General features: G+C 42.5%; 1 protein-coding gene across 2 annotated transcripts in view; it reads right to left on the reverse strand.

The window, feature by feature from the left end:
* URB1 (URB1 ribosome biogenesis factor) overlaps window positions 1-27,609 on the reverse strand; it is a 58,296-nt gene that overhangs the window by 12,859 nt on the left and 17,828 nt on the right. For both annotated transcript variants that reach the window (XM_077342541.1, XM_077342542.1), the window contains exons 15-34: window positions 25,953-26,072; window positions 23,771-23,887; window positions 21,968-22,106; window positions 21,622-21,795; window positions 20,223-20,419; window positions 19,811-20,035; window positions 19,274-19,453; window positions 17,558-18,413; window positions 16,577-16,778; window positions 15,172-15,355; window positions 13,696-13,754; window positions 11,625-11,818; window positions 10,422-10,532; window positions 9,564-9,627; window positions 7,484-7,655; window positions 6,279-6,381; window positions 2,860-3,020; window positions 2,116-2,227; window positions 1,617-1,723; window positions 707-850 (exon numbers count right to left, since the gene is read on the reverse strand). In XM_077342541.1, the coding sequence (XP_077198656.1) occupies window positions 707-850; window positions 1,617-1,723; window positions 2,116-2,227; window positions 2,860-3,020; window positions 6,279-6,381; window positions 7,484-7,655; window positions 9,564-9,627; window positions 10,422-10,532; window positions 11,625-11,818; window positions 13,696-13,754; window positions 15,172-15,355; window positions 16,577-16,778; window positions 17,558-18,413; window positions 19,274-19,453; window positions 19,811-20,035; window positions 20,223-20,419; window positions 21,622-21,795; window positions 21,968-22,106; window positions 23,771-23,887; window positions 25,953-26,072 (3,621 nt within the window). The remainder of the gene's footprint in view (window positions 1-706; window positions 851-1,616; window positions 1,724-2,115; window positions 2,228-2,859; window positions 3,021-6,278; window positions 6,382-7,483; window positions 7,656-9,563; window positions 9,628-10,421; window positions 10,533-11,624; window positions 11,819-13,695; window positions 13,755-15,171; window positions 15,356-16,576; window positions 16,779-17,557; window positions 18,414-19,273; window positions 19,454-19,810; window positions 20,036-20,222; window positions 20,420-21,621; window positions 21,796-21,967; window positions 22,107-23,770; window positions 23,888-25,952; window positions 26,073-27,609) is intronic.

Consider the following 27,609-nt stretch of genomic DNA (forward strand, 5'->3'; position numbering starts at 1 on the left):
TAATTTGTGCAAGGAATGCAGATTTTTCCTTTCTGTCCATTGAACTCAGAACTGTGTAGACTTATATCACTGCAGATAGGGTAGAAGGGAGAGAAATCACTGTCTCTCCTGAAAGCACCAGGTCTGCAAACATAATTTTACCTCCTCCTTCCTCTACATCAGTGGGTCCCCAACCCCCGGTTTGCGGACCAGTACCGGTCCATGGATCATTTGGTACCGGGCTGCAGCTCCTCCTCGTCCTCCTCCCCAGCTGCTGCCTCAGGGGCTGCCCTGCCATTCTGCCACCGGCTCACTTTTGGTGCTTTCCAGTGGCCACCATGGCTGGGGCTCCCCCTCGGCGTGGCACTGTGCAACTGCTACTGGCAGCGCCCCCCAGTGGGCAGTGGGAAGTCAGGGGCGCCGGCGTTAAAGCAAGTGGAGCAGGGGCTCAGGTGGCGGCAACATCCCTCGGCAAAAGACTACCCCTCCCCGGGCCTCAGTTAAATTGTCAAGCGTTGACCAGTCCCCAGTGATAAAAAGGTTAGGGACCACTGCTCTACATTGTAGCCTCCAAGCCCAAATGCAATGCATTAGTTCTCACAGATTCCATGATCCCAGGAAGTAGCTTTCTTAGATCAGAAGGTAAAGTTTTAAAAAGGTACCAAATATCAGTTTTATTTAAAAATAAAAAGTTGTTTGTTGTCTATGTATTTTAGTTACATTTTACCTGGGTAGCTTCATCACAAAGTGGGCTATGAAAAAAAGAAAGGATGACATGGAAAATCCTCTGATAATCATACAGTTCATAACAGTGTTTATCTCGGAGTCCTTCTCCAATAATTGCTAGAACCCATTTCCGTTCCAATTTGTGCTGGAAGAGAGTATGCAAATGTTAATTATGTGAAATGAAAACCAAAAGCATTTCACTGTATCTCTTTTCCATCTTATTTCACAGGATTCATAAACTAAAATATCTCCAATTAACAGATTAACATGTTCAGGATCAGGGAAGAGAAACAGAGAAAAAATACATTGAAAATATGTTGATGCCCAATTTTTTTACTAAGTTAATCTGATTTCCCATGGCCGAAATTAGAAATCCCAGCTACTGTAGTCCTTTTGGTTATGCCATCTATGAAACTCACACAATGCCCTCACCAGAATTCTATGAGCTTCTGGTGAATCTGTACTTGGCATATGATGTGGTATTCACCAACATAGAATTTGATTGCATATTGGTTTGCACACTTCAATATCACACACAAACAAAGGTTGTTAAACAAAGGTCTTCAAAACCTTTTCACAGATATCATTTATGCACCAAATTTTCTGGGCATGAGATAGCAGGCAAAGGACCATACCATGATCAGTGACCATTCATCCAACATATGTACAGCCAGTCAGAGTGGCATGGTGTTTAAGATGTTAGACTAGGACTGGAGAGACAACTGGGTTCAAATCCCACCTCTGCCTTGAAGCTTGCTGGGCAGTCTGCACCAATCACTCACTCTCTCAGCCTCACTAACCCCACAAGGGTTTTGCAAAAAGAAAATGGGAGAGGAGAGAACAAAGCATGCTACCTTGAGCTCCTTGGAATAAGGGCCGGATAAAGAATGATAGGGTGATATTTACATTACCTCTATATCAAAACTGTAGAACAGCTGAAAAAATCCTGGCACTTTCTTCAAGTTCAAGTATTGATGAGAAAGAAGGAACTTGTTCAGCTTTGTATACATATGTTCCTCTGTGACAGAAACAAAGTAATTGTTGTAGCATTAGAAACAATGAGCATATGAATTCAATTAAGTGCATAGAAGAAATTTAATTTCATATTCTCCTTTTAAAGAACACAGCTCTTCCATTTTACTGTGCAGCAAACTCTTACGTCCTTATAAAACAAGTCATCTGAAGGAATGTTCATTTGCATTCTCCCATCAAAGATAATCTTTACTAAAATTACAGTCTTATACATATACAGAAAGAGCAGATGACTGCATGAAAAACAGACTAGAAAATTACCATTCATCACAGCGCTATTATTGCTCATTTATCACTCCTGAACTGTCTTTGCCAATCTTTTTTACTTTCTTAAATAACTATTGATTGAAAACCAAAGTAGGCCGTGTTCTGCAGTACCTGGCTTCAGCATGTGTTGGGCTACTCTCGCAATGTAGAGTGTTAAAGGGAAAGTGAATCTGAGATTTGGTTGTCTGATCCCGTTTTGCACAACATCCATGAGGTACAGCAACTGTAACATGAGAGCAGTTTAAAAAAAAATTAGAAAGTAGGTTTTGGAATCCCTTTGGCAACTCTCAAATTGCGTCTGCAAGACCCATCTTTGCATGACAACACAAGACTTCCCTCACAGAAACTTAAGGAAGAAGTTAGTCATAGACTTGGATTCCTCCTAGATTTCCAAAGATGCAAGAAAAGGGGGTTATTTTCACCAGTTCCTCCGTCTTTTGGTGGCTCCAAATATCACCAAAACTGTGTTCTTAGAGGATGTAGCAAAAATGCCTCCCTTCCTGGCACCCACAGAAATATAAGTAGCATCCATGCCATAGTCTATAAATTACAACATAAGTGAATTGCGAAATAATGTTCTAATATCACAAAATGGTGGCATGATTAAAAGTATCACTACTGACTTAAATAGAGTTTTGTACCCTCATATGACTCCATCTGTAATATTTGCAGAAATGGCACATTTAGGGATGAGAAAATTATACAATGACCTAAAAATAAGAATATTCACATATTTTATGGAGGAAAATTAGCAAGACACTGTTCTGTGAGGTACTTCCCAAACAAGTTTAAATTTTGCAAGGCTAGAATCCAAACCATTGTATACTCAAAGCAGTGTAAGTAGCACATACTTACCTGCCTTTGTTCTCGAAATCGAGCCCCTTCCAGGTGAAAGCGAAAAGCGCTCAGGACATAGTATGCTACTGCTCGCATATTATGGTCGTAGCTGCTTAGGGCTGCTATTGTTAATCCCAAAGCATTGACTTCAATAAACTTTGGACATCCTACAGCACATTCTACAAAAAAAAACAAAACAATTGCAACCTTTATACCCCATCTTTTCTTCCTTCCTGCTTCCCACCCTATAAAAGAAGTTCTCTCAAAATCCTTTAGAAAAGTTGTTTGTGCATAAAAAAACTAAAATAAAAAGATTGTGGTTTCCAGTTAAATAGGAACTTGATTACAGAGCCGATCTTTTTGTAGCATTCCTATAGAAGAAATTGCCCCCGGAGATGCCTCTGATTAATTGAATACCTCTTCACAATAGTGCAAGACCCAATGGGCATGAGGCCTTCTTGAAGCCCATTTCCTGGTATTTCTCATATTCTGGAATTTCCCATTCCCCCATCCATCTCTTCCCTTTGAACACCTTTCTCCTTCTCCCTTAATTGTCTCCCTTAATTGTCTTCTGTTCTCCCAAAGTGCATACTCAAGACCAATGAAAACCAAATAATGGCCCTTAACCACACTTTTATAAATATATATACACATACCCCCCATGAAGTGATTTATACAATTTGGTTAGATGTTTTGTTTTTCTTTTCAATCAATGCAAATGCAATTGTGGAATAGTGATTTTAACACAGGCTCATGACTGTGAATATGGAACCAGGGGGCAGAACTGTTCTGACTTATTCCCACACCCCATTCCATTACCATGGTTCTTGCATGCTAAGGACATTGTCAACAAAGAATATCGCTCCATTTTATGGTTATTGTAGAAATGAGGAATGAATAGAAGGTTCATTTGAAAGCCTGAACATAGGTCATGGAAGGAAACGTTTATAACAAGATTCAGCCTTGTGAAATGAAGTCAAGGGCTGGGATGTGGAGTAAGTTTGATTTATGTTGGACATACAGTTTGTTTGTAGAACCTTGGAAAGATCACGGGGAATGGCTGCTGAGATAACTATCACTTCTAGATATTACCAGAGGGGTCTTTTTGCCCTTTTGTGATTAATGTGGAGTTTGCACATCCAGTGAGAAGTAATTATGGAACACTTATTCATAGGGTGACATTACCATACCTGCAGGAAGCAAAAATGTAACAAAGGTCTTTTAGGCCACATACTAATACAGCCCAGCATGTTCAGGATTGTTTCATAGAGAATGTTCAAAATGGAGGCTGTAGGTTTTTAAAAAAATCTTTAGAGGATAAAAGGATGCATTGTGACACACAGTAAGTAGGAGTATCCCTTTATAACTTGACAAACTGGAATGGGGGCAACAGAAGCAAAGCAGAAGGGATTTCTAAGAGGAGTCAAAGCACGAGCTGTTGCTTGGGTTGAGTTATGGAAAGTGCCAAACATGCAGGTGAGATCAAAAAAGGCCCTTAAAGAATTCTCATGGAGAATACAACTCAAAAACATGTAGCTTTCAAAACAATTCTTGTAAGGCAAGGAAAAGTAGAAATCTTTGGTCAAGAAATGAAGTATGGGATTAAAAGTATGGTGCTTCAATTGTTGGTCAAACCATTTAACCCTATACATAAACTGGGAGATTTTGATCTATCTGTCCTAACTCCTATACACCCTTATCAGCTCCGGCTAGTCTCCAAATTCCACTCAGCCTACACAGCAGCAATTAAGAAATGACCTAATATAAATTACCCGAGTGCAAACAACAAACATCCTATATCTTCAACTGCTATAAACAGAAGAATGGATTACAGTGCTACAAGGAAGAGTGATGTGGAAGACTTCTTACTAGCAGTTATCCCTTTTCACTTGTAAGTGAGAACATGGGAGAGGAACTGGACCACCGTAGCAACCATTGCCAAGTGAGGGAACTATGGCAATCAGGCCCATAATGAAGAATGACAAACACCAAGTCACATTATATGGCTGTGGCTTCCTACCAAAACAGCAAAGCATCTCAGATAAGGCCAATCAAGGCTCTTACAATCCATCCAATCATTTATAAGAAGCTACAAGATACCAGATCTGCCTGCCAGTGAGCTAAAACACAAATGAAAGTTAAAAGTACTGAATCGCCTCTATCACCAAACTATGAAAACTGAGGCTTGGTTTCCCCATACAGAAAAAAAAATTACTCAGTAATAACAACTTCGCCCAGAGTAGCTCTTTCTTTTCATTTATCTGCAGCACTTCTTGCCTAGGGATACATGTAATGATGTGAACATTTACTTTGGATCCCATACAGAACTCACCTAATATATCAGATGACTTGGCAAGGAATCATAAAGCCAACTCATCTTATGGAGGCCAAAATGTGGATTTCAGCTTAAGTATTGCTGGCTCCAAAGACCTCCCCCATGAGAGAAGCTGAGTGGGAAATTGCACTGTTCCTCCATCTGGCCATAAGGCTGCTCTTTCTACTATCAATTCTCCCAGTTTGGGAACAACAGTATGGAGGTGCAACCTGATTGCCAGTTTTGTGAAAGCAAAAATGTTTAACACTACAGTGTCTGGAGACAGGCTTTCTCTGTCTTAGCTACATTATGTAGCATAACTGAATAATTTAACCAGGCAGTTTCTGGCTTTAAAACCAGGATACCATATAAGCTGGCAGCAGCACGAGAGGCAGGAACTGTACAAGCCAGGATCATATTAACCCTTTACAAATGAATAAAATCAAACATTTGAGCAAGAAGCTGACAGGTTTAAAAGGCCAAAGGAAGAAAATAGCTTCTGAATGGAAGATGATGGCCATTATTATTCTCCAAGGAAATAGGTAAAAAGCAAGAATTTAACAAAAAGATACAAATGCACAGTCAGTGCAGACTCCCTTTTAAGTGGAAAAGGTCAGTAAGAAAAGGCTAAAGTCTGTAAAGAGTAAGTAATTGTAGCAAACATTTCAAGGAGGATCCTGGCTTTCAAGACCCCACATAAAGGCCAAAGGTACTTGTTTAACTATAGTCTATGTCTACAGCAGTCTTTCTCAACGTTTCTACCTTTGAGAAATCCCTCAAACATTCTTCAGGCTTCAAGAAATCCTGGAATTGGTATGATCATGCAAAGTATAATTGGGAAACATAGCTGTGTATACGCCCATCCAGGGCCCTTCCCTTCCCACCCCCTCCAGGCCCATCACCGGCCATTTGGGGAGGGAGCGTGGGTTGACATGGCCATATATGGTCATATCACTTGATAAATGTTTAACCATTTTTTAAAAAATATATAAAATTAATTAACTCCCACTGATTCAGGAAACCCTTAAAGGGCTGTCAAGAAACCCCAGGCTTTCATGAAATCCAGGCTAAGAAAGCCTGTTCTACGGACATATTTCCTCAAATGCAAGACGATTCTCTGTACCTGGTCTCAACAGTTCGCTGAAGAGCTGAAGAAGGAAACAGGGGTCATAGAGATCTTGAAGATCCACCTTGTTTTTGCCTTTGTTTTGTAGTAACTGTTTTTCCTAAACAAAGGACATAACATAATGGAAGGCAGAATTTCACATAATATGAACTTTGATTTCTATGATGGCTCCTTGCAGCCAGAAGCATACCCAGCCATGGGAATACGGCAAACCTGGAATGTTGTCCTCATAGCAGTGTTATTGTTGTTTCTGTGTTTCTGATGGCATCCTCTACCTTAACGCAAACTGGAACTAGCTGAACATGCAGTGTCTTTGCACAAGAACTGTTTTTCTTATAAGTGCAACTTGACAGGGATGTTTGCAGGTGGGGTTAATCCCTGCAGGAACAGACTAGCCCATCAATACAGATTTGCAACAAAGTGAGCCAAGAGGCCCCCACAGTGCAGGCATTACCACAGGGGCTGCTCACTCAGATCTGGGCCACGACAACAAAGGCAACGGGTGCAGCTCATTGCCATTGTTTTCTCGGCCCAGGACCAGTGAGTGGCCCCAGTGGCACTGCATGCAAGATGGGGTCCGTTTGGCTCAGCTTGTTCCCAAGTGCCTGTAGCCCTCGAGGGCAGGAGTCCATGGGGAAATTCCCCAGAAGTAACCGCACTGGGATAGCCCAGGCAAGCCCAACTCCCTCAGATCTTGGAAGATCAGCAAGGATAACTCTGGCTAGCACTTGGAAGGGAGACCTCCAAGGAACACCAGGGAAGTGATGTGGTGACAGCAGGTGATGGCAAACCACCTCTGAACCTCTCGTCGGGCAGCCCAACAATCTTAGAATCTCCTGGCTATATTATAAACATAATGACACACGATAAATACATTTCTCATAAGGTAAAGGAGTCAACCACACCCTGGTCTATGGACATCAAAATTATCATTAGCTCCAAATTTGAAACCTCAGTGAATCCAAAGGGTTTTGTTGCTGCCGTTTGAAACCGAACGTAACTGAGAGAAAGATTATACTGCCACAGATCTGAAAACAAAAGAACCCTGGGAAGTATTTTCTAACACGGCTGATTTGAAGTCATTGCCGTCATGCCTTGAGACTTTGGATGCTACCCTTTCAGAATGCGACTGAGCAGCTTAAATCAAAATGGTCCCTAACTGTCTATCAAGGGGACAGTCATCGGCACTGAATCCAAGGCACCTCTTGGAGAAGAAGCTGTCGGTGCTGTGGGAAATGGAGAATGGTCCTCATCATCCTCTCTGTGTCTAGCAGACTCAGGATCTCTTCTGTGCTCGGCTGCTGCCACAGTGACTTTCCCAAGCTCTTGCATGTCTTGTGATGCTCCACAGCAGCAGGGCCCCACAGTAGCATCCTGCAATTACATTAGCAAAGAAGTAATTTGTTTTTAATGCTACAGCTGGAGAAGGCGGCAATGGTAAAAGGCAATTTTGATTTATAAATGGTATAGCTGCATTGACTTTCCCCTCATTTCTTTTTATTACCCGGGAACCCAAAAGCTACAAGCTTGTTTCCTTGACAACACCATTTTTCTTTCAAAGCACTTTCTAACAGTATTGAACTATGGAGCCAAATTTGCTTTGACAGTGTTTCCTGTTCCCCAGCTTCTGGCTTAGAGGAAAAGGCTAGGGTCTATCCACAACATGGGCTCCTAATAAACGTCGGTAAAAGACTAAGGGCCATGATCTGGGGTACCACCTGCCCTGGTTGCAAAAGAGGCAACATACTCCGGCAGTGCAACAATTTTCATGGCAGTCTTATGGCAACTAACAATCCTTTCCTACTTCTGGGGTGGGGGGCAACTTTGGCTCTTCAGATGTCCATGAACTGCAATCATCATGAGCAGAAGCTGGCAGGGAAATTGTGTCCGTGGTCATCTGGGGAGCCACAGTTTGGCCACACCTGTTCTAGGGGTTGCATATCCTACAATTGCTTGCCTTGACCACTGGAGTGGTCCACCTGTCAGCAGGAAGTAAAATAGATTCCAACTGAACCTTATGGAGGGACAGAATTACAACGGTGAGGGCATCACCACTGAAAAGGCTCCATCACTTGTTGCTACCAACCTCACCTCTGCAGGCAGAAGAACGGTAAGCAGAATTCGGTATAAAGGAGAAGAAAAAGAGTTGGTTCTTTTAGATGCTTTTCTCTACCCGAAGGAGTCTCAAAGTGGCTTACCTTCCCCTTCCCTTTCCTCTCCCCACAACAGCCACCCTGTGAGGTGGGTGAGGCTGAGAGAGCCCTGATATCACTGCTCGGTCAGAACAGCTTTATCAGTGCTGTGGCGAGCCCAAGGGCACCCAGCTGGCTGCATGTGGGGAGTGCAAAATTGAACACGGCATGCCAGATTAGAAGTCCGCACTCCCAACCACTACACCAAACTGGCTCTCCTACACCAAACCTCTCCTTGGGAAATGGCAGCCCAGATGACTTGCACAACTCTTTGCACCAGGGGATCCAGCTAGTAACCATGACCAGTGGAGGCAGGAGCAGGAATCTTTACAGAGAGACAAAGGAGCCATCCCTCCTGCTGCCTCCAATACAGCAAGACTTCATTGATAAGACTTCATTGAATTGTGACCACCGCCACTTATATGTTATATGTAACTTGTTGTTGATGTTAATTGGGGGTTTTATGGGGATTTTATTGTGTTTTAACTGTTTATGTTGTAAACCGCCCTGAGACCTATTTGGAGAAGGGCGGTCTAAAAATTAAATAATAATAATAATAATAACAACAACAACAACAACAACAACTTGATGAAGAGACTGATGCTGCCCCAAAGTCCTGTTTTCTGAGGGAAAGTAGTAAAAGATCTCTGTGGTTTCTAAGAAGAGTTGACAATTACATTGTGAGACTTCTGAGGTTGAAGGTCAATATTCACCTCAAGAATACACACCTGGCTGTCATTCTCTACCCTCCCAAATTATCAACTACAATCTTCTAAACTGCAATATTATAAATTAATAGGCCCAGCAAGACTGTGTTATACCTGTAAATAATTTCTGTCCTCTTTTCAGAACCATCCTGTTCCTGGAACTTATTCCATTGAGATGCCTCTTGGGTTCAGTCTGTCAGGCTTTACATCTCACTACTTCTGTCTCAACATTTATTTATTTATTTATTTGTTTGTTTGTTTGTTTATTTATTATTTCTATGCCACTTTAAAATGCTGGCACATGACAGCCACAGGCAAATAATCCACAACAAGATTAAATTGATAAACTGCAAGCACACTGATTAAGATGTGGATAATCTAACCTGAAATTTACAAGACTTAGACCATTCTTTTCGTACAACTTCAGCAGCAGCAATATCTTCTGGTCTAAAAGAAAAAGAGGAGAGATAAATATGGCATGTATCTGAGGAGGCCAAAGTTCACCGGGTTACATCCACACATTGATGGCTGCTTCTCAAAAATGTCCTGTCTGAGTAAAATTGACTATGTGTAAAAATGACTTATACCGTCGTGCTACTGTGATCATTTGCAACTGGATTTTCTTGCGTGGGCAAGACAATCCAGAAGGCTCTTGATAGTTTTAGTGAGATGTATCCTAAGTCACTGAGTTCACAGATGCATTTGCATTACTTGATCACGGCCATGTTAAATGACAGCTTGCACGTGTGAGACAGCAATCGCAGCTTCAACTCAGCAGAGTTTTGTATCACTTCAAACACAATATTCTTTGGCGAAGGCAGCTCACAGTCTACTGATAAGACTAATCTGAATCAGCACAGAGAGCCACATACAAAAGACACACAGGGCATTCCACCCAATGTCCACCAAGCCACCACTCTGCTCACCCTTTTTCTAATTAGACCCATTCTAACTAGACCCATCCCACATACCAAGTCCCTTCACCTAGTAGCCTATTACTTCTTAACAACCAAACACACAACAACTTCTGTCCCTAAGTACACGTGAAATTGTTCTTCTTTTTGTTTCATTTCTGCTTGTCTTGAAGCATCCAGGAACTGCAGTTGCTTGCACTACAGCCCCAGGTTGCGCATCCCAGCTCTAAATTATAATAAATAAACAAATATTTTATTTGTACCCCGCCCCATCTTCTCAACTCAGAGTGGTTAACCCATATATATTCTAAGAAGAGACAGACTTACCTACAGCACTCAGAGTTGCACCATAGGCCCCAAGCAGCACAGCAAAATGGTTACTCTCACACACTTCAGGGCAGCACTTCACAAGACTCAGCAGTATGTCCACTATTGTCTCTGAAGCAAAACAGAAACACAGATTTCCTATCTTCCAAATGACTTTGTTCTTATCTAGCATTTAGAAGGTTGTTCGCTGGGGCAATAAGGTTTGCGGGCAACAAATTCTTCCTGAGTGGAGCAACGTGAACCCACTCCTTGCACAATGCCCTTTCATTCACTTGGGCCAAGCAGGAAAACTTCCCAGGGATTCCCATGTGTCAACAGCTAGACAGAAGCGACATTATGAGTAACATTTTGTCATAATCCTGTTTATATAGTTTTTAATAATTAGGCAAGCCGATACTTTCAATTCACAGAATCTATACACTTTAATGCAAAGAGGACCTTCTCCTGAAATGTCAAACCCATTTGTTAGGAGATGAGACTTCTTTCTTCATTCCCTCAGCAATTATTTGCAAACAGTTGTTTCTCCTCATCTGCTCTGACAGGCGAAGTCACAGATCAATGGCATTTGTGCTCAATGATGGTTATGAGGCGAACTGGGCCAGGAGAAAGTGGTTGGTTCAAGGCCACCCAGCAGAGTGGGACTGGTTCCTTGGTCTCCCAGATCCACGTTCAACATTCTCACCCCAACACGGGCTCTCCATGTGGGCTTGTTGTAGTCAATTACCATTATCTAATTTTTTAATATTTTATGATCCTTCTTTGATTTGATCATGGGCTCAGGGCTCAAACTGAGGTGGGATTTATCTTATCATTCTCAGGAAATGGGTCTTTTGAGCTTGCTGGATTTCTGTTGTTTCCTGTGCATCTGTAGTACACGTGGTTTCATGTAAATGCAGTGTAAGAGTTCTACATACAATCTGAGCAAACAGCGTTTCTTACTCCCTTTGTGAAGAATGGATACTTTGTATGATTTCAGTATTTCAGAATTATGGTAAGAGCCAGTACCTGAATTGAATAAGAGATGCAGAGGAAAAAATGCAACACTAACAAAGGAGGGGAGCTAAACTGTATAGATCCAATGCTAAAATAATCATGTTCCAGATAGAAAGCACGTAGGTGGGCTGATAACTGGAGATTAAAAACAACATTTGAAAGGCACTTCGACTATATATAGGCATAGCAGGAAACAAAAGAGGCAGATACCTCTTGCATGAACATTCTCATCGGCGCCTTCTCTTGACCTCAGCATTGTTGACAAAAATAAAGAGTGCTGCGTGATCATCATATAAAGAATAGATGGCTTGACTAATCTCTGACTAAGATATATTTCTTTCCGGTACAACAAATTTAGAGTTGCGTTTAGAGCTTTCATGAAATCGTGGTCCTTATAACGGTACCTTTGAGAAAGAGATTAAAAGATAGTAAGACCCCAACAAACACCCAGCCACTTTGCTAGTATAAAGCTAATAAAGAATTATGCCCCAGATGCTGGCTTGGTTTGTGAGTGGTCCAGCTGTACTTTACATGGCTGTACTTGCTATAAGAAGGATTAAACAAAGACTAAAAAGGGATCCTCTTGTGGTGCAGAGTGGTAAGGCAGCAGACATGCAGTCTGAAAGCTCTGCCCATGAGGCTGGGAGTTCAATCCCAGCAGCCAGCTCAAGGCTGACTCAGCCTTCCATCCTTCCGAGGTCAGTAAAATGAGTACCCAGCTTGCTGGGGGGGGGGGTAAACGGTAATGACTGGGGAAGGCACTGGCAAACCACCCTGTAGTGAGTCTGCCATGAAAACACTAGAGGGCGTCACCCCAAGGGTCAGACAGGACCCAGTGCTTGCACACGGGATACCTTTACCTTTACCTTAAAAAGGGATCATTTCATATTATTCACACTTGTGGATTCTGGTCTGGAAACCACAATCTTATGATCTTGTTGAGTAAAAGTTGCCCATATTCACTTATTTCTTATAATTTATCCAGCTTCAAACTGCTGTATTTTCAAAGATTAGGGATTTTATTTGTCAGTCATTGGGCCAAATGAACAGAAGGGAGGAAGGGCAGGGAGAGTGGGGAAAGATGGATTTCTGAGCTGGGGAAGAAAGAATAAGAAGCTAGCTAGAATACTAAAGTGCCGTTCTTGATCTGGATGTCCCACTCAACCTTATGCTCCCTTGTACAATTTTGCCTAATGTCTCCATGTTTGCAGCCAAGCCAAAGAGCTACGGCAAAATACAAGAGTTGTTCTGCAACAGAACATTAGTCCTATGCTTATGTGTCACTTTCTTATAATCAGATGATATCCAATATTCAGCTCATGCAGCATCATGCAGTTTTTGCTTTAAAATCTTCCCCAAAAATTCCAGAGCCTCTTATGAACTATTTCAATAAACAGTGAACTTCACGTTCAAACCAGCATTCAAGGAAAGCATCTTTATGGATCCTAAATTTGACTGAATCAACAAAAAGGTACTAATTGAAAATGAAGTTCAAATTACAACAGGGAAAATCAAAATCACTATTCAATGGTGTCTTGCCCTTGCTACTAGCCATGAGCATATTTTCCTCTGCTCTACTTGGGGGTTGAGTCAGCACTTACAGCAAGCATAACCAAAGGACACACCACAAGAAACAGGTTTGTTCCCTGGGAGTTCTAAACTTGACTCAGGGTAAACATGACATCCTATCCATGTGCCGAATAAAGCTTCAGGGGAGAATATTTTTTGCATCCTCACCCACCAAGAAATTAAAAACTAGAGAAGAAAAGAAAAAAACAGATAATAAAATAAATACAATCAGAAGTGTTAGCCTACAGCTTCTCAGTCTATGTTAGGAAGCTTCCTGGAGCTTGGTTAGACAAGCCCAGGGATTCCATGTCACCTTTCCCTTTTGCACTGTGGCACTTTCCTGGGGCTTGCCCACTAGACTCTGCGCATACAGGGCTCTGTTGTACACTCTGAGCACTCAAGGAAATTACGTTGAGTGTATTATACATCCCAATGTTACAAACTATGCAAATGTGCATTCTGTACCAGATAATAGTGAATTTCCCGGGCACACAACTTTAGCAGAAATGAAATATGTATGCCAAGTTTTAATTTTATTTATTTATTTTATTTATTTATTATATTTATATACTGCCCTCTGCATAGTTAGGAGAATTCCTATTTCTATGTACAAGAAGGTACTTAGAAGATGGCAAAGTTGTGCCTTAAAAAAAGCTCTTTGTAAATGCACCAAGTGTTTAATACACCCCAGCTGGATCATAAATTTGCTTACTTGAGTCCCATCTTCACAAAATTATGCCAGTCCTCGGGAACCACTTCAGTTACTGAATGCTGGATTAGTAAGAAACACAGCACAGCATTTAATACGTATACTATGGTGAAAAGGGTAAAATATTAAAATTTTGAGTTACCTCTATCCTTATTTTGAATTTTACTAGGATATATGAAAGCAAATGCACCAAAAAAATAGCACAAGTAAAGAGAAATGTATTACACCAACAGATGATTTGTTTTAATAACTGACTCTCAAGGATAGCAGATTTTCAGCTCTTCAGTCTTTTTCTTAAAACAAAGTTCCATTAAAACCTACTGGATCTACCTACAAGTAAAAGCATTCAATGTTACACTGGCTGTCTAAACCAAATGCCATGAGCCTGCGTCAGAAAAGAACTTACATATTTAGGGAAACAACAACAACCTGGTTGGTTCAAGACAAGTGGTCCATCTAGCCCAGAACCCTGTTCCACACAATGACCAATCGGTCACCCTAGAAGCACAATGCAGAGACCAAGGCCTTTCCCCTGATGTTGCCTCCTAGTTTTCAGACCTTTACTCATTCTGGATGTGACTGCTAGCCACTGATGGAACTGTCCTTTATAAATCTGACTAAAGCTGTGCATGCACTTTGCCATCACTACATCCATTAGCAGTTAATTCCACAATTTAATTACTCCTTGAGTGATTTTGTGTCTCCTGAATCTACTGCCTATCAGTTTTACTGGGTGCTCCCCAATAAGGCTAAATTAGCTATCTCCCTAAAATTAACGTTTTAAGAAATTATACATTTTTTATATTTTTAGAAGAAGAAGAAGAGTTGGTTCTTATAAGATGCTTTTCTCTACCCGAAGGAGGCTCAACGTGGCTTACAGTCGCCTTCCCTTTCCTCTCCCCACAACAGACACCCTGTGAGGGAGGTGAAGCTGAGAGAGCCCTGATATTACTGCTCAGCCAGAACAGAATCAGTGCTGTGGCGAGCCCAAGGTCACCCAGCTGGCTGCATGTGGGGGAAGAGCGAGGAATTAAATCCGGCTCGCCAAATTAAAAGTCGGTGCTCCTAATCACTCCATCAATTTTATGTCTTTGGTTTTATTTTTATGTATTAGGGCTGGTTTCCAGGTTCTAAGGTTTTAAATTAGTTTTGCATCAGCCACAAAGTGGATTTTAATTGTTGTGGTTTAATTTTTTTTGCTCATTTGGCTATTACATTTTTAGTACCTTGGTTTAATGTGCTATTTCTATTCATCTTGGTTATTGTTGTCATTCTCTCTGTTGCAGCTATTTTTAAGGACACAGAGTAGAAGAAAGGCAGTGCAAACTGCAGGCAAGACGGCAGCTAGTTGTGTTTCTGCGCTCCCTAGTGGACTTGTGTTGAAATTCATGGCACTCCTGTTGTATCTGAAGTGAGCTCTGTCTTGTGAAAGCTCAGATTAGAATAAACACACAAGCGCAGAAAGACCCCAATCCTCACCAGTAATTCTTCTAGCCTTGACAGCATGGCAGCCTCCATTTCTGATTGAGTTTCTTGTTCTTTGCTACTGTTGTAAGTGAGGATTAACCATTTGATGCAGACAGCTAGTAAGCATTTCTTCCAGGAACGCAGCTTCTCTTCAGAACTCTCCAGTGCTCTTGATACAGCATCTGCAACCACCCAGCTACAAGAAATATTAATAGAGCAATAATGCTGTCCTGCTATTTGAATACCAATGATCTTCCCTCAATACTGTGTGGCTGCAAAGAAAGGGGTTACTTAGAATATTTACAGAGGTCAGGCATTCCTGAATATTGCAGACAGTTTGTATTATGAGACTGTTCTACCTAATTGACAGACCCACTATTGGATTGAATGTAAGAATCACCACAAGATTCTGTTGGTCCATCTGTTCTGTGTAAAGGTTGCAAGCCTCTATTCTGGTACAGGAATAAGAAAAACTTGTTATTCTCTCTTCAGTAACTGGGTAGAAAGAAAGAATTTCCTATTTCCTCATCTAGCCAACTTCCAAATTTAAAAGCTTTGACTATCAGGTTTTCAAGATATCAAAAGTTTTTATCTGAACATCTGCCATTTCCCCAAGAAGACAGAAAAAGTGGATTTCATCTGGCAGTGCTTGAACAGACTCCCTGTTTCAGGAAAAGTCAAAGTACCCTGAAGTCAAGTGAGGATAAAAATCTATTTGGTATTAAACATTCTTCCTCACCTTTATACACTTCTGAAACAACTGCTTATCTAAACATTGCCCGCGGGCGCCGTGGACTAAATAATTCAGTAAGGGCTTTAGTGGCGGGATGTATCCGGGATGAGGAAGGGTCCGGATTGGACCCTTCCCCTGGACAGACAATCGGAGGGACCAATCGGCAGGCGCAAAGCGCCTGCCGATTGGTCCCTCCGAATTCCAGCCCCGAGCAACTGCGAGGCGCGCACAGCGCGCCTCACAGTTGCTCCTTTGCCACCGGCCTGATGCGTCGGGAGGTGCAAAGCACCTCCCGGCGCGTCAGGCCGCTGGCAAGGGAGCACCTGCCAGCCGCGCGTTGCGCTGCTGACGGGTGCTCCCTGCCCGGCGGCCTGGCGCATCGGGAGGCGCAAAGCGCCTCCCGGCGCGTCAGGCCGCCACCTGCCGCTGCCGCAAGCACATCACCCCACCCCCGCCGCAGCCAGCCGCAAGCCGCCACCCAGCTCAACAACCACCCAGCTCCTGCAATGAGGTAGGCACCGCCCTCATGGCGCGTCCTGCTAGCGCCCGCTGCATTTTGACTGCAGCGGGCTTATTTACTAGTTAGTCAACATATTATAAATCACTGTGCATGGCAGTGGCAATAAATGTTTAGATGACCCTTGCATTGGTCACAATGTTGATTTGAAAATTAGATACACTTACTGCTCAATACTTCCTGCTGTTTCAAGAGCTACAGGTAGCATTTCAACTAGTCTTGTTAAGTCTTCAGTCTGTAAAGATGGCAATAATTTGGAAAGAACTTGGCACTCATCTGTCAATGGCTTTGACACATCTGTATTCAGGAAGGCATCCAACAGTTGTAGCCATAAAGATTCTTTTAGAACACAAAGAACAGCAGAAGAGACTGTAAGAAAAAAAAAGGATCAAAGATCAGCCATAGGACAGCATGGGTAGCCATGTTGGTCTGCCTAACACAATGCTACTGGACTCGTGCTCTTTTTACAGCTTTTGTTAATATACTGTTTTTACATGAATTCAGTAAGCTACCTTGCAGATGGAGTAAAAGGATGAAAGCAAAGTAAATAAATAAAGGCCTGTTTCACATCTACAGAAAAATGAAGTAGCAGTGTGGTAAAAATGGGCTGAACCACTTCACGATGCAGGTAGTAGATTTCACCTTTGTATGTTCCTTTTTATTTTAATACAAACCCATAGCAGATAGAAAGTTAACACAATAAACAGGAAGGTTCTAAACCCATCTCTTTTCTGGCTATGCTGATCTTCTGTTTGCAAGGACGGTGGTCCCCAACCGCCGGGCCGCAGCTCCCTCTCTCTGCAGGGCTGCATGGCGCATGCGCGTTTGCACCATGCACGGCCGCATACACGCATGCAGCAAACGCGCATGCGTGGCCGGGTGATCGCCCTCCCCGCCGCCGCCGGTCCGCAGCCTGAAGAAGGTTGCGGACCACTGTGCAAGGAGGTTTTCATGTAGGGCCATTCCACAATGGGATACCCCAAGACATTCTATTTTCTTTCTGAAGTGATAGGCCATTCGGCCAAACTTGGGTCTGCGGCCTCTACCCCAGCATGTGTGAGACTGGCCTTAGACTCAAAAGTATTTACAACTCCTAGATAACCAAACCAATGGCACAAGTGAGAATTAATCAGTAAGTTGTCTGTTACCTTTGGATGGGCATGTAGAACGATGCTGCTCTTGACACTGCAAATACATACTGATGAGTGGCAGAAATAAGCCCATGTTCCGTCTCAAGTACTCGCCAGTCCCAGGATTCAGACACCACAGCTCAAAATGCAGCAGATGAGTCCGGCTATACTGAAGCAGCACAGCAGCAATGGAAAGGGACGTTTCTGTTACGTGATTAAGGCAGAACATCTGAATGTCAACCCCAACTGCATGGGCAAAGACAGGCTCTTTCTCTATAGCATGCATGAAGACCTTCTCCAACTCTTCTGTGTATGCTGTAGACAAAAGAATTGCCACACCCTGGATGTGCTCTCTTGAAAAAAAGAGGTCTCCCTTCAGGGACCCCCTCTGATAGCTCTCAGTGAGAAGCTGCACTAGAGTCTCCCCATAAGAACTCAGGCATGATTTCTTCCCAGAGGAAGTTTCAGATCCCTTGGTGGCTAGATCTGCTTTAGGAATGTGCAGCAGAGCCAATGTGACTTCTTCTAGCTGTTGTAAGTCCATGTACATGTGCAGAGCTTGCAAAACCCCTAGCTGCTGGGACTTTGTGAAATACGTCTTGCTTCCTCCTCTTCTCCCAGTGTGCAACTCTTTCAAGACTGTTTTTGTAACAGCTTCAAAGTATCTAGAGACCACAATCAGTTGATTCCTGGCTTGTAACAGTGGACAGCCCACCATCAGCAATTCAAGGATGCAATTATTCAGATGAGCAGAGAGATGCTTCACTGCAAGCGGACTTAAATTGTGATGCGGAAGAGAATGCTGTTCGACAGCCAGAAACCAACTTTCCAGTGTAGGGTGTTTGAAGATCAAAGGGAACAAGATGTCCAGGATCTGCAGCAAAAGGAGTTACAACAAAAGATAGTGATCCACATAGTTAACTGTCACAATTATGCACACTGTATACTCATTGTATCCCTAGGGGAGCCTATGCCTTCAAACATTGAATTAGCTTACTCATCAAACAAGTAGGCAGTGTGTGTGTGTGAGGGGTTTGCACACAGAATGACTGGCTCTTCCCTTTTCCTTCCAACATAGGCCCCACTTGCTGAGGGTCATTTTCCCTTTGAGCTGCTTCTAGAAATGACAATACAGAACTGAAACAACCCACTGTAGAAAAAAAATGGATGTAAGTGAAGGCATATGATTAATACACTGCCATAACACCAACTACGGCCCAAGCCCATTGCATTCAGGAATACTATGGGTGCTAGACTGGGGGGGGGGGTGTGGATGCGGACGGCCTTACCCTCACCCCAGGACCTTGAAAGGCTGCAGGCAGCTGTTCAGGAACTCACAGGCAGGGGCAGCTCTCATGCAGGGATCTGCAGCTTCAGAGCCTCAGAGGGAAGTGGAAGGAGGAGAGGGTGGTCAGGGGTGGGGGACAAAAGGCGATTGGCTGGCCGTTGGACAGACAGGCAAGCCAGTTAGAGGGGGATGCACTCAGGGATGGGACAACGGCCCTGAGTGGGTGTTAAGTGCAGAGTGGCACTCAAGGCATGAGAAGACCATCTCCTCCTCCTAGGCCTTACCAAAAATATACTATGTGGAACAGATTATTCAACTTAAAATCCCTCTTAAAAACCTAGAATTTGCTTTCCACTTTAATGAGGAAAGACGGGGAAAAAAACTCCTGAAAGCCTTAGCCCACAAGCAATACAACTGCAAAATTGCTGAGAAGCCAAAGTTAATACCTTGTCATTTGAAGTTTCCACTGCAGTCAGAGACTCCATGTCCACAAAAAGATCAGGTTTTGTTTGGGCATTTTCCTTTTCCTGCTTACTATACAATTCTATTTCATTACCTTTCAGCAATATATTCTTCAGAAGGTCAACAAAGACAGTGAGAAGGGAAAGACCAGTGCTGCTGCTGAACTGTTGGAGAAACACACATTCCAGGATGAGAAAAAGACAAAGGAAAGGAATCAGCAAGGAAACGACATCTTTGTACTATTATCTTGTGGACATTTCACATTCTATTTTTTGCAGGCACACAGAAAGTACTTGACATTTACCCACAAAACTACATTATATGCATACAGGACAGTAAGTCAGCCAAGGGGTTGATACTGTGTCTGTAGCTCCCAGTTACTTATACCTGTAGTGGCAAGCAAACTTGCTGCCACATACATAATGCTGTTCTTAGCCTTGGAAAAAATATTAAAAGGATTTCTATAAATATTTTAATGTTGCTCAGAACAGGATGCAAGAGAGACAAGAAAAATTCCTTACACTGCTGAAATTCTCCACTGTGGTTTTTAGGTAAAGCAGGACATGCTTTGAGGCTAACAAAAGTTTCTGAGGCTGCAGCTGTAGAACTGCCTCATGCAACTTCTCCTTAACACCTTCTTCCAAGAGACTGGCAGCACCTTTCTCATAGCTGGTTTTCAACAAGGAGCAAAACGATAAATCCAGAGACAGAAATCGATCTTCATATTCACTGCTGAGTGGCTGGGACTATTTTAAGAATCCATAGAATGAGAAACACACACAAAAAAAACAAGTAAACCATGACTCAGTTAACACTATCTCCTGTAAATATGCAAGTCTACTTAAAACACTATGCTATTGGAGGTTCATTCTATTTCCTGTTGACCTCCTTTGTCCTTGAATCATCCAGGTTGTTTTGTGGGGATTCACCTACCAAAGCTTCTTTAGTTTCCGGTGGTATCCAAAGACTGTAGTACTGCCTGAACTGGTTGAGTTCCGGGTAGTGCAAAGAACTCAGAGACTGGAGTTCTCTATCATAAAGCTGAAACAGCAAACAAAGAGCTAAAGGGTCTCTTTGAGAATGTAGCAGGTCATTGCAAACAGTGGTGAGATAGTCCACTATGCTTTCTCCTGCAGAAACAGAAATAAGAATCTCAGACTTGTGGCTTGTTGTAGCTTATTAACTTGAAATGTTCAAAGCTAGATTGGTTAATTTAAAAAAAACCTCACAAACTTTCCATACCTGTGACTTTTCAGTTTGCAAGTATTTAACTGAACTAATTATGTGAAGGGTTTTAGTGGGTTTAAGCACATTTTAATACTTCCTACAGAAGCAAGACATGCAAGGCCCCAACTGTCCTTTGTGGCTCTCACTTTTTGCCAGAGAACCAGCCTAATCAAAAGTTAGATGCCATTAATAGGAAAAAACAGAACCAGTGAAAGATATTTGGGAGCACAGTTGACTGGATTCCAATAAGTCAAATGAAAAAAAAAACCTTGTGTGCTTTATTAATGAACTGTTTATGAAATAGTCTATTTGGATATTAGAGAAGTCTGAGATGTATTGTCTGCAATGCAAGTTTTCCAAAAGGACAAAAATGTTCTGTTTTGTTTTTTAATCACTGAACTACATCATCTTGCTATTTCCCCTTGCTTGGCAAAACAGAAATATTTGCTTTTCACTTTCAGATAACTAGTTTCCATGGAATCAGGAAAAGATGGTCCATGTCACATTGGCTCTGATCTGCTTCTCGGTTGTGCTGCTCTTACAATATTATCTTGAGTTTCAGAGTCCTTGCTTGGGCTATTCAAATTGAGGAATTCATGACCATGAAGACAAAAAGTCAGTCTCTGAATTCTCTGAGTATCAGAATTCTCTGATAAAAAGATTTCTAAAACTGAATGTATGTTTTTAATTTGACAGGAAACCATAGCCAAGATAAGTTCTTCCCTCAGCCACTGCTTAAAACCTTTTCCATAATGGTTATAAGCAATATTCTCTGCAGAGTTAATTACAGGGATTCCCAACCTGGGTTCTGGAGAGGCCTGGGGTTACACACAAAGCTCTCCAGGGGTGATGCAGCCTTTCCCAGAAATCTGGATGGCAGCTGACATCGCTAGACGTCACCGGAGCCCACTTCCCTTGTTGCTCTACAGGCCTAGTCTCTTTCTTTAAAATGGAAAAGTGGTAAATGATCTGAAGGGGCCTGTCACCACTTCTGAGGTACTGCAAAGCCTGAAAAATATTTTAGGGCTTCATCCATGGTCAAAAGGTTGAAAAAGGCTGGTTTACTACAATCAAAACAATTAAAATAAATATAAGAATAATATACCCTTTGTGCTTCCATCACACTCAAGAAGCAACTTATTCCTGGTTTCTAAAGCACCTGGGACAACAGCACTGAATGGAAAAGTGCTCACAACCATGTCTTCACTTAAAGTGGATCCAATTTCTTCATCTAGGTCTTCATTGCCTTCCACAAGGACACTGATCATATCCAGAGCATCTAGTTTAAAAAAGAAAAACCTTAGGGTATGAAGATAAATAATTAATTAAGCTTTTCCTTATCAGGAGTATAATTAATGCTTAATTTCTGAAAAGCTGTCTCCATAAAATTCTCAAGAACATAGTAGAGCATCTGCAGAAAGACTGCACAGACATCAAAGCAGAGAGCATACCGTCAATGTGAGAGAGAGGTATGCTGACATTATCAGCATCTTGTTTAAGCAGGTTGACCTGAAGAATACTGGCTTCCTGGACAAGATCCGCTGCCTTATCAGTATAAGGGTAGGGGTTGGTCACCAATTTTACCAAGACCTGCAAAGTAAAAATAACTTCAGTCATAAGATCTCAGTGCAGAGGTCCTCAAAGTGGTGTCTGTGGGCGCCATAATGGCTGCCAAATGTTTTTGGGAAGTGGGCGGGGCCAGGTGGGGCTCTTGCCTAGCACAATTTCTGATTAGCAATTGGAGATCTGATTCCAGCATGACAAAAATTAAATACATTTTAAAATAAATTAAAAAACTGACTTGAAGAAGAAGAGTTGGTTCTTATATGCTATTTTTGTAATATCAAAAGCGTATCAGTTACAAGGATTTAAGGAAGAGGTACTTTATCAAATATGCAAAACCATCATGACTGTCAATAACCGATCTCATTAAAACACCTTTTTTGATCCCTCATCTTTTGAAAATATTTTATTCTTAAACTAGCTTCAAAGCCCGTTCCTAAGAACGGGCCTTGGAAGGGTCGCCTTCCCTGGCCCCCGGCCAGGCAGCTTAAGGTGGCTGTGGGCCGCAGCTTGCAGCCGGATCAAGTGGGGCAGGCGGGGCTAGCCAGCTTGTTAGCAGGGACAGAGCTGGGAGGCCCTCATTAGGAGGCACAGCCTAGCAGGCCCTCTACCAGGACCCTTCGTCCAGGGCCCTCTCCCCTTACCTTCTGCTGGCTCCAGGCACTGAGGCACATCTGAGAGCAAAGAGGCTAGAGTCCAGGGATGGAGGGTGGGAACTGCAGGGGCAGGGGCAATCAGCCAGCTTTGCAGGCTGCACCCTGATTGGCCCTATTCCATCTTGGACAGCTGGACAGCTCCCCCACAGGCTGTTTCACAAATATATAGAGGAACCATGTATAAGTATATTTTTGGCTACAACTTTTACATTTGGTTCGCTAATTAAGATAAAAGGGTTAGATCCAACTCTTTTTTTCCACTTAAGTGAGAGCTGGTCTCTCTTGGGAGGCTTAGCAAACAAGAATATTGGGATCCAATCCACAGTAGTTCTTGGAATCAAAATTTTCCCCCTGTGAACTCCTGGGAAGTAATCTTACTGAAGCATGATTTCCCTGTTTTATTGTTGTTTTCTAAGGAAAAAAAATAGAGCCTCTTGTGGCACAGAGTGGTAAGGCAGCCGTCTGAAAGCTTTGCCCATGAGGCTGGGAGTTCAATCCCAGCAGCCGGCTCATGGTTGACTCAGCCTTCCATCCTTCCGAGGTCGGTAAAATGAGTACCCAGCTTGCTGGGGGGTAAACGGTAATGACTGGGGAAGGCACTGGCAAACCACCCCGTATTGAGTCTGCCATGAAAACGCTAGAGGGCGTCACCCCAAGGGTCAGACATGACTCGGTGCTTGCACAGGGGATACCTTTACCTTTACCTTTTAAGAAAACAGTTGTGTATTGAATCAATGGGGAAATTATTAACCTACAGATACATAGTCTGCCTTTCCTTTCTGAGTCTTTGTTCATTCAGCTATAGCAACATGCATGTGCTTTGTCAGTGCTGTTACTGCAGTGAAAATCGTTTAACAAAAGCCTTTCCCACTTCTCATTTCCTTTGTTCCCTTTCCATGTCTAGCAGATGTGAGCTCTCAGAATTAATTCATAATTCTTCGAAACTTGTTATACAACAACAACAACAAAAGGTAATAAATTTCTGCTAATGCTATTCTTGGCACTGTTCATCTGACTAATTTGTACATTCATTACCCTTTCCAAAAACTGAATCACTGCTTCCTTTTTGGCTTCTGCTGTGTTCTCCAAGTGTTCAAGCCACAGCTCAAGTTCCTTCCAGGTATACTCGAATACCCCACTGTCATGTAAAACCTGTCAGGAAACAATTATATAATGCTATCAGTTGCTGTTTTTAAACAGTCTAATTGTGCTACCTGATATGAAGACATGGCAGCAACCGATGGAGGGATAGTGGGATGATAACTACAAACCACCTATTCTTGGGCATATTGCATTAAAATGGAAACACAAGCTAGGTATAAGGCTCCTAAAAGCATACAAGCTTTCTTTTTCTCCCCCCTCAAAATGTTCCTTTTACATACAGTACTCCAAAATGCCAATTTTGCCAGAAATTTCCATTCTGCTTCCCACTCCATCCACTAATGCTATAAATAGCAGATGAGCCGGAAGAACAGAACACAGTAGTGTTCATTGGCGCTACTGAGTTAAGAGTCAAAAGGCATACAGATGCAGCCTTCCATGCAGAGGCAGCCAAAGCATGCACAACCGGATTCTCCAGCCTGTCCAGCACCCAGGGTGCCTCCCATGTTGCTGATTAAAGTACATTGCTACAGTTGTAGAACCTAATTTTGTCAGAACATTTTTGTTATGACAGATTAATAAGGTTTAGGGATTTCTTCAGTTTGGTAACAATGCCCTTATTCTAATTAACTTTACCTAACCTCAGTGACATCATAGCATAGTCAAAACTGAGTAACTGCATGTTACTATGAAAAAGTAGCACTATTTTTATTGCAGATTACTGGAGGATACAAAAAAAAACTCATAATAGATTGTCATCATCTTAATGCCTGGCTGGATGAGAATATGGGTTGTGTGCATGTCAGAGGGGTACACCTCTTCTATGGAGAACCCCTCAACCAGGAAAAAGCTCCTCGAAAGATAAAATGGTGATATTTACATTATACACACACCAATAAATATAATTAATAAATAAAAATAAATAAACTTTAGTTCACCCTGTGGGATTCAATATGTTGATGCCAAGTCTGATCTGGCAGCTGTGTAAATGTTAAACTTTCCACTCTTTCAAGAAGACTCTTCAGCTGAATTTGTAAACCAAAGAACTCTTTCACAGCTCAACACTTTCAAACCCTGCAGACAATTGCTACTGAGAACTGACAGACCAGGGTACTTATAAAACAAGACCCTGCACTTGCGTAGCCAAAGTGATGGAAGACATTGTTATTATTGTACTCTCTGTAAACAGAAACCCCAGGAACAAAACCACATTTCCCCCTTTTGGACAGGACAGTTGATAGGGCTTCCTGTTATGTAAAGTTTTCACTGAACTGTAAGGTAATTAGTGTTAGCAGATGCTAAAGTCAAAGGCAATTTATTAGCAAAAGCTATATGTTGCCTTGCCAGCATTTGTAAGAAATTTAGGCCAAGACTTATTTGAGTAACTGCTGTATTCCAAATAATTATATTCATTCAAATCTGCATTTGTAAATAGGTCCTGGTTGTTGTGGCACTTTGTTGAAAACAATAATCAAATGATTCTTCACCAGCAACCACTTAAAAAGCCAGAAAAGGGGCATCTTAAACTGGACAACAGGTCTAACCATTCCTGGCTGCAATTTAGCCATTTCACTCTCTGGATAGCCCTAGCTTCTGGTAGCATGGACTTGAGTTCTGGGCCTGGTTTCCAGTTACCTAGGTTTCCCTAACAATCATTCAGAAATGCTATAGAGGTATCTAGCTGGTTGCCCAACAGCCCTGCATCTCTGATCCTCTCATCCACAGAAGATTTCATTGCCAACAGTAGGACTTCAGGCAGCAGGTCAAGTTACCGATCAATGGCCACAAGGAAAATAGTTTGAATCCATAGTGTCACAATATGGTAATACCAGTCATATCAAAGAGCTGATTCAAAGTTGGACAAGTGCAGTGCAAAAAAAAATGCTTAAGTAATGGAGTTTGATTTCCATCAAGATCAGCATATCACTTTCCAACAAAACCCAGCAGAAACAAAAGAGGCCAAGCAAAATGTGACTGAAATGATTTCTTTGGACTGGGTCAGCATATCATGAGTAGCTCAGAACAGAATAAGATGCCAAACATGATGTTCTTATTTAACTACCATTTTCTGTGAATATAAAGATATTCTGATGACTAGCTCAGTACAAAAGCTCACCTTAATAATCAATTTCTTTGTTGATGTTTTGAGATGAGGATGGTTACTTGTAACAAACATTTTCATCAGTAAATAAAACACCGATCTTTCAGAACAAGCTTTTTCAGCTGCACAATCAACCTGAAAGAAAACATTTTATTGTCTGCATGATAAAATGCTTTTCAGGTTCTCCACAAATACTCAAGCCTTCCAAAGTCCTCTAACTGATACACCTGTTTAATTATCTATTCAATAGTTCTCCAGATCTTTCTCCAAGAAGCTTACAAGTTCTTCCCTTCTGTTTTATTCACATAGTATTTCTGGCAAGTAATTTAGGTGGTAAGAAAATGGTACTTGATGACGGTCACCCACTGAGCTTCAAGGATGAGAAAGATTTGAACCTGAATCATCTGAGTCCAAACTTTTTCCTACTACATTATGCAACAAACATCTTTAAACGTCCCGTGGCGCGGGTGCCACGGACTAAATAAAAGAGTAAGCCCTGTCGGGGAGGAGTTAGGGCGGGCCCTGTCCGGGATAAAAACGAAGCGGCTCCCGATTGGTCCCTCCGAGTGTCCATCCAGGGCCAAGCCGCCAATGGGGAGCCGTGTGAAGCAGAAGCCGCCCCCCCCAGCCCCAACGTTCTCCCGGCTTCTGCCAGGGCCGAGCGCTCCTTCGCTGCTGCGAAGGAGCGCCAGCCCCCGGCAGAAGCCGCCCCCGCCCAGCTCCAACGTTCTCAGTTCAGGATGTAAAGAACAGCCACGGGAGAGTAGGAACTTATTGGCCCAGCTCAGTCTCCTGGGCTCAAGCTGAGAGATGAAGATCAGGACTCCAGGTACCTCAACCTTCAGATGCAGAGAGAGTTTGCCACGTAACACATTTGCTTGGTCAGCCAAGGTAAGTGTGAGTTCACAAAGCAATGGCTTCTGTGTTCATGCTTCAGCTGTTGCCAAGGAACTCATTATGATGTCAGAAGCACCAGTCATCACAGCTTGAAATCCACTATGACCTCATGTCAGCCTTTAAAAAAACATTATTTGCTCTTCATTTGTTCCAAAAGGAACAAATAGCACATTTCCTTTCACAACATTATCTTCCATAGTCAGATCTGTTGGCTATGAACTGGAACCATGGTTTATGCAGGGGTAGTTAAACTGCGGCCCTCCAGATGTCCATGGACTACAATTCCCATGAGCCCCTGCCAGCATTCGCTGGGAATTGTAGTCCATGGACATCTGGAGGGCCACAGTTTGACCGTCCCTGGTTTATAGCATATTATGCAGCATGAGCCTGAGAATTCTTTCTCAGAAGTCAGTCCAACAGAATTCCATGGGGCTCTAGGAAGCATGCTTAGAACTATAGCATTGGTATAAAATCTATATCGCAAACAAACATGGCAAAGAAAACATTAAAAGGCAGCAAAGGAGCACCCGGCCCCGGCAGAAGCCGCCCCTGCCCAACCCCGCCGTTCTCCCGGCTTCTACCAGGGCCGGCCGCTCACGTTGGGGCTGGGTGGAGAGAGAGACAGAGAGATACAGAGATAGAAGCAGAGAAAGAAAGACAGATGCAGAAAGGAGACAAACACCCAGCCACCAAGGACACTCCACCCTTTCTAGCGCCCATTGTATTTAAACATACAACGGGCTTTAAATCTAGTATGATTATAAAAGAGCACAGA

This window comes from Paroedura picta, chromosome 6 (genome assembly GCF_049243985.1).
Source record: "Paroedura picta isolate Pp20150507F chromosome 6, Ppicta_v3.0, whole genome shotgun sequence".
Lineage (NCBI taxonomy): Eukaryota > Metazoa > Chordata > Lepidosauria > Squamata > Gekkonidae > Paroedura > Paroedura picta.